At 38.3% G+C, this 7,250-nt stretch overlaps 1 protein-coding gene across 1 annotated transcript; it reads left to right on the top strand.

Annotated features, from left to right (window-relative positions):
- On the top strand, positions 1-4,411 carry slc52a3 (solute carrier family 52 member 3). The gene is made up of 4 exons (XM_056236632.1): positions 1-189; positions 1,359-2,538; positions 3,255-3,378; positions 3,951-4,411. The coding sequence occupies exons 2-4, from the start codon at positions 1,523-1,525 to the stop codon at positions 4,161-4,163; spliced, it is 1,353 nt and encodes a 450-aa protein (XP_056092607.1). The 5' UTR covers positions 1-189; positions 1,359-1,522; the 3' UTR covers positions 4,164-4,411.
- Positions 4,412-7,250: the final 2,839 nt, after the last annotated feature.

Here is a 7,250-nt window from a genome sequence, read left to right as displayed (position 1 = left end):
GACCCACCCACACTCATACGCTGAGGTTAAAAACCCCACTGTGGACATCTTAAGAGTTGAGAGGTTAACTGGTAACGAGATACCAGATTGCTGAATGAATGTCGCTTCTATGACTTACCGGTTCGTAGAGCAAACTAATGTCTGTGTGAGAAGGAAGAGCATGTTCTGTCTCATTGGCTCAACAGTAATGTGAGTACTGAATTTGTTTAATGCTCCTCCAGTGAGATAATACATAAATCAGTCTTTTGTCCTGAGTTACAGGTATCGGATGTTCGCTTACATGCTGACTGAATAGTTTTAATGTGTCGCTTTTGTTATCATGTTGGATGTTACATTTATGCAAATCTGATTGTCTTTAACCATTGACCGACAAGTTCATTTGAACTTTTAACATTGTCTTTGGTTGTATAAAAACCACTTAAAAAAGACCACTGGATCCAGTTAACAGAATTAACAATTCATATTTGAATTTAGAATGATTACAGATCATTCTGCTTTTTAAAATTAACAAGCCACATTAATACAGCAATTCACATTTTATTGTTGATTGTTGTAGTGCCGGTTTAATAATTTTATTGCTATGCTGCACTTGTACTTTGTATTGCATGCAACGTTTTGTAAGCTTAAAGTTTGATGTAATTATATATACATATACAGTAGTCAAAATTTGAAGTGGATCAAAAGAGTTCATCAAAGTTGTAATGGGTATTGTTCAAAATTGTTTAAAAGTTTGGAATTAGTATTTTTTATCAAAGGTTTGGGATTAGTATTTTTATCAAAGGAAATTAAAGTAATCTTTTTTTTTCATTAAGGATGCTTTAAAATGTCAGATTTTGTCAGATCAAATTTTACAGTAAGGTCTTTTAAATTGTTACTATTTTTTATTTCATTTAAATGCTGTTCTTTTGAACTTTGTTCATCAAATAATTCTAATACAAATATATTAAGGTTTGCACAAAGATATGCAGCACAACTGTTTTCAACATTAGTTGTAAGTAAGAAATGTTTCTTGAGCAGCAAATCAGCATAGAATTATTTCTGAAGGATCATGTGACACTGAAGACTGGAGTAATGACTGCTGAAAATTCTGCTTTGTCATTACATGACTACATTACATATTAAAATACTGTATTACTGTTTTTTGTTTTTGTTTTGTTTTTTTACAGTATTTTTATATAAATGCAGCCTTGGTGAGCGTAAAAGACTAAAAAACATTACAAATACCTTACTGACCCCAACATTTTGAACAGTTGAATAAATGGTCTTAATTCCCAGGGTCGTGCAATGGTTCCTCTGTCAGAGATGTCAAGACGTGGAGGATTTCTTCTTTGTCTATCTTTTTTTTTCTCTCTTTAAAGGTAATCTGATGTTTTGGCAAAGGCAAGAAGAGAAGACATCAAACCACAGCCCAACTGAAGTGGCGTCACACAATATAAAATACCGAAGAGTCACACAGTTGAAAGTTGTCTGACATCAGATATTTCTTCAACTACCCGTTTGCCCTCTGATAAAGACGTTCACTATGCCTTTGTACATCCATGCCTTGGCGTGTGCTTTCGGTCTGGGCTCCTGGGTGTCCATTAATGGCTTGTGGGTGGAACTTCCTCTGATAGTCAATGTCCTGCCAGAGGGTTGGGACTTGCCATCGTACCTCACAGTCATCATTCAGCTTGCCAACTTCGGGCCTTTGCTGGTGACCCTGGCGCACAAATTCTGTCCTGGAAGACTACGTGAGAATCTCGTCATCTATGCGGTCCTGTCAATCGGTGTTGTAGCCTGTGTCCTACTGGCTGTGTTTTGGAAGAACACCACCACGATCCTCGGTCAACCGCATAGCACAGCATTTTTCATCCTCACATTTTTTCTCGCTCTAGTCGATTGCACCTCATCTGTCACCTTCCTGCCATTCATGATGCAACTTCCAGCCAAATACATCACCACATACTTCATTGGAGAAGGTCTGAGCGGTCTGGTTCCAGGCCTGGTGGCGCTGGCGCAAGGGGTTGGAATGTCAAAATGTGTCAATGTGTCGCACGTGTCGGATAACTTCACAGACTCTGAACCTCCGACCTTCATTGTGGAGACGCAGTACCTCCCTCCCAATTTCTCCACTGAGATCTTCTTCTCTTTCCTGGCCGTAATGACGGCAATAAGCTTGGGTGCCTTCCTCATATTAAACCGTCTGCCTCGCACCTTTGAACTATCCACTGAAAATCTCTTCCCGGACTCAGATGCCGTAGCAACAGTCTGCAGTGGTTTGGAGGGCCCCATGGACCCCAATCCAAAGACAAACAGTCAAGAGGAAGAGGAAAAGAAGCAGATCAGAGTGCTACTTCCTAAACCGCTGCACTCCGACTATCAGCTGGCGTTCATCTATTTTATGGTGGTGTGGGTGAATGGTGCAACGAACGGACTGCTGCCCTCAGTGCAGACGTTCTCCTGTATGCCTTATGGAAATATGGCCTATCACCTGTCAGCCGCTCTGTCGGCGGTAGCCAATCCAGTGGCGTGCATCATTGCCATGTTTTTCCCCAAACGGTATATATCTCCACTTTTAATTACATCAGGGCTTGACATTAACTTTTTTGCTCACCAGCCACTGTGGCTATTGGTTTTCCAAAGTTACTAGCCACTTAGCATTTTCACTGGCCACAATTTTGACATTGATACCATAGGGAAAAACTGCCATATAGATATTTTTTAATATAATCTCATAATTTGGCAGCCGGTATATTAGGCTGCTGTCACTTTAAGACCTGAGGCACGTACCCAGTATACGGTTTTATAAAGCCAATATACTTGGGTTTATGTGCACGCACTTTGGGTGTGAGCACAAAATCTGCGGGAATGAGTAAAATTATGCTCCATACGTGCAAACCCTCGCCGAACTTCAAGCCCTGTAACGCCAACAATATTCATCAGGAGCAAAAGTGGCTAGTAGGACTGACTGTGTTACACGCCACCGCTGAAATGTCAAGCCCTGATTACAATCTAATCTATAATTTATTGCCGATTAGCATATATTTTGTGTTCTATTAAGTAGATAAATTGTTTTAAAGATATATTCCAGGTTAAATCAAAGGCATCTAAAATGTAATTCATGGCATCTGAGGCCTGCTGTTGATTACCACAAAAAAAGTCCCTCAGTGTGTAAAATTAATGAAAAACATGGAATAATATTTATTTTAAAGCAAATTTTAAGAAAGGTTCATAATAGGAGTTTGACTAAAAGTGAGTATATTATTCTCTTCCAGTTCACTAGTGTTTCTGGGCATCCTGTGTCTGCTGGGGTCTGTATTTGGAGGCTACAATATGGCCATGGCTGCCATGAGTCCCTGCCCATTACTCCAACATACACCTCTAGGGGATGCTATTATAGTAAGTTCCCTTTTAATGTAATCAGCCCATTTCTAGAAGATTCTGTCTAAATGTTTAGCTTTACATTAATCTATTGTTGATTCTATTCAGAATGAAATGTTAAAAGATCAATGTAAATGGTTCAGCAAAACAATTTTGTTCCTCAGGCTACAAATAAACAAATGAAAAATAGTCGTGGCTATATAATAGTGAAGGAATAAAACAATATTAACCTCTCAAAAAAGTAACCTTCTGAATTATAATGGAACCTAGTGAAAATCACAAATGATTAGAGCTTGATTTGGGATAATGCTTAAACGTCCAGGATAGAAAAATCCAGACCCATGTGCCCTAGTTTCAAAGTCGAGTGTTTGCGTCACTAGTAATGATGAGTTGTGTAATTGCAGACTTATTAAACACTGGCTGAGGTGAGATATAGGCTACTCTTTCTCAACACCTCAGCATAATGAGCCTGATAACTAACTACTTCAGATCTACTGACACAGACATGACAGGTTCTCTATATATTAATGAATCTGACAAGCATCTGATGACCTATTTGTCACTCTTTTTTATGTTTCAACTTGTTTCAGGTTTTGTCATGGGTTTTCTTTACTGGCCTGCTGTCCTATGTGAAGGTGATGGTAGGTGTGATTCTGAGGGACCGGAGTCACAGCGCCCTCGTGTGGTGTGGAGCAGCAGTGCAGACAGGATCTTTGTTGGGCTCCTTCATTATGTTTCCCCTGGTTAACATCTATCATCTATTCCAGTCGGGGGACGTTTGCAACACCAAATGCCCATTATAATAAGAGTTTAATACGACTAATAGGGGAATGAACTGCTAACTCATTTTCACATCATAGCTGAGCTAATGATGGTGATATAATGAACTAACATTTGGCACTTCCTTGCTCTTTTCTTTTGTTTTCACATTAATTTAACATTTGTACATTTTTTTTTTATATATTATTGTGGATTATTATTTATGATGTTGTGAGTTTTTGGAAACATTCACAAGTGTTTCTGAATCATTTGTGGATTACTGGTATGTTGTTCAATATCAATGGCAAAATCAGATGATTGCGTTATTAAATTTTGTATTATAAATGCTGTCTCAAACTGGTAATAATTGAATGTTTTAAGTTAAATTAATGTTTTTAAACAAGTTACGCTCTATCAGCTAAACGCTCAATCAGTCATAGACCACATTTGGACTCGTCCCTCAATCTGTAAAAAGAAATTAAAGCGCTCACAATGGAAGTCCATAGACTCATGAATCATGTTCTCTATATGTAAACACTCCCTTTCTGTTCCTTGTACATATCATGTCAAAGCTTCAGGGTTCAATGGTTGTACATGGTCATGGCAAGAGTTTTAGCTTGTAAAACATATTTATCTCAGTGTCATTTTCATATGTAAATATTTAGGCTATACTGTCAAAACTATGCATTTTAACATTTATCAATACAATGTCTTGCCCCATCAAATACTACTGTACATTGCTGTACACACAACTTGAGGGACAAGTTCTTTTCTGTGATAAATAGAACCTGGAACGTTTAAACAACATGTCGTGACAACTATGTCATCCCTAGATGGCGCTCATTTGCTGGATATTTTGCTGATGCAACTGCTCTTTTGCAAGACAAGTTTCAGAGTAAACTTCTGATTGACAGTGTTACTGACAGCAGCCCCAAAAATGTCTGAAGCTTCGCTCATCTAAGAACCACGACTGCTTTAGTATCTGGGTCAAGGAGGAAGTTTTCCTAACTGTAAAACAATTTTTTTTTGTTTTATTACAATGCATACCATAATTTATGTATGAAGCCCAATGTTCATTTAACCAAGGAATAACAGCTGGACTGAAGCATGGTTAAAATAGACAGATCATTTTATTTATGAATTTGTTTCATTCATTTGAATTATTTTATTGCTAATGCACAGAAACAAATTAATCGCTCCAACAGTGGATTTTATATAAAATAAAATAAAATACTAAAAAATTAAATAAATGAAACTAAATAAAATGAAATAATAGTTTGAGTAATGAAAGTTGAGAGAAAAGCCTCGGGTCTTTGCAAAGCTTTGTTTATCCTTCACTACTAAATACTTGTCATTTACTGGAAACTTTTATTGAGTTTCATCCCAAGCAATTTGCAGTCTCTCCTGTAATAACCTGGGATTCCATGTCTTGCTCAAGGGCACAAATTGTGATTGTGATCTCAATAAATCCCAAGTTCTTGAGTTGCACATTTTGGAATCAATCTGGCAACGTCTGAGCTAGCGGTCTGATCTTGAATCAGTAGACTTCAACCACCCACATCAATTTCTGAGTCAACCGACTGCTATTTTATTTATGCCAATAAGGGTGCCGTTACCGTACCAATTGTGCCAACCTAAAACCACTTCTGCCACTGACAACATTTGATTTAACACCCTCACAGAAAAAATCTATTGAAAGACAATGCAAATCATCCCAAGAACACACAAGTACCCTAAGAAATCAACCAAAGCCTGACCTATGGCTCCGGACAGGTGATCAAACTGATGAGGAGAGACAAAAAATGAGCAGTATTATAACACTTATCCTGAGGGATTCGAAAGGCAGACAAAGAGAGACATGGAGAGTAAAGGAGAGAGTGGTGTCAGCTGCTGACCCTGATTCTTGGGCACTAAGGAATGCTTGACTGATCCTAACGCGGCGTAAAAAGCCTAAATGACCTCCTACACAAAGCCTGGGGGTCAGAGGTCAGGAGATCATGCAGATGCTGCCTCCTCACTGTAGTCAGCATCTTGATCTCCACAAAGAAACATCTGAGGATCATATGGGTCTATCTGTGAGACAGTTTAATATTGACAATACAAAATATTAACCCTCTACTGCACAGTGTTGCCATATGGCAACATACCCTTTCTTTGGACATTTCTTGAAATTTGAAAATAAACATGAGCTCTGATTGATCTTAAATTCATAATAGAACCCGGTGGTAACCAATGATATGCTTTGATGACATCACGACACTACACACACCCTTGCAACGTCATTCTTTTCACACACTTTTGATGACTCCAGCTGCTGAAAAAGTGCTCGTGTATATGTGAAGATTTTCCTAATTTTTTTCATATTTCTTCGGAATAAAAAAATACATCAAGCATCTGGGATAAGTTCTAATCTTTTTTCAATCATTGTCACATTGTTTTGATACTTATATTACCTTTTTATTTAATAAAATAGGTATGTTGCCATATGGCAACATTGTGCGGTAATGGAACAATATTTTGCCCATGCTAATGCAGAGTAGCTTTGTATGAATGACAATGTATGGATGCACTGATATAGTTGGATGGTTGTATTATATATTTATATATATTTGTATATATTTATAAAGTAAAGTAAAAGTAAAGTATAAAAGTAAAATATATATCCGTCTTGACCGCTTTGATCACTGGCCAGAGATGGGTGCACCAAAAGGAAGGTGCCAGAATCCTGGCTGCAAGGGCATCGTCAGAGGGGTTTGCTCTAAGTGCAAGGTGCACCTCTGCCTTAAAGGTGGGGTATGTGATTTGCAAAACGGCCGGCAGATTTTGAAAATACACAACTCAAAAGGTCCTACCTTCTTTCCTCCAACGCTGGCCCTGACTCCACCCATGCGAAGAGGGGCATGGGGGAGGGGGGTATGGTACGACCGTTTGATTGACGCACTTACTGTCCAATGATTCTAGGTGGTCTTGGAAATGATTGGCTGGAGTTTTTCGAGTCCTGCCCGTTCCACAGATGATTACATTTTTTAATTTTCATCTCAGTGCTTCTAACTCAGTGGCTGTAAGTGGTTTAGGAATAGGATTTCAAGTGATTTTGAAAAAATGGTCAAAAAAGAAAATCACATACCCCA

Source organism: Rhinichthys klamathensis, unplaced genomic scaffold (assembly GCF_029890125.1).
Source record: "Rhinichthys klamathensis goyatoka isolate OS25496 unplaced genomic scaffold, OSU_Roscu_1.1 h1tg000457l_1, whole genome shotgun sequence".
NCBI lineage: Eukaryota > Metazoa > Chordata > Actinopteri > Cypriniformes > Leuciscidae > Rhinichthys > Rhinichthys klamathensis.
The sequence above is the reverse complement of the archived record's forward strand: the minus strand, read 5'-3'. Positions and strand labels throughout refer to the sequence as shown.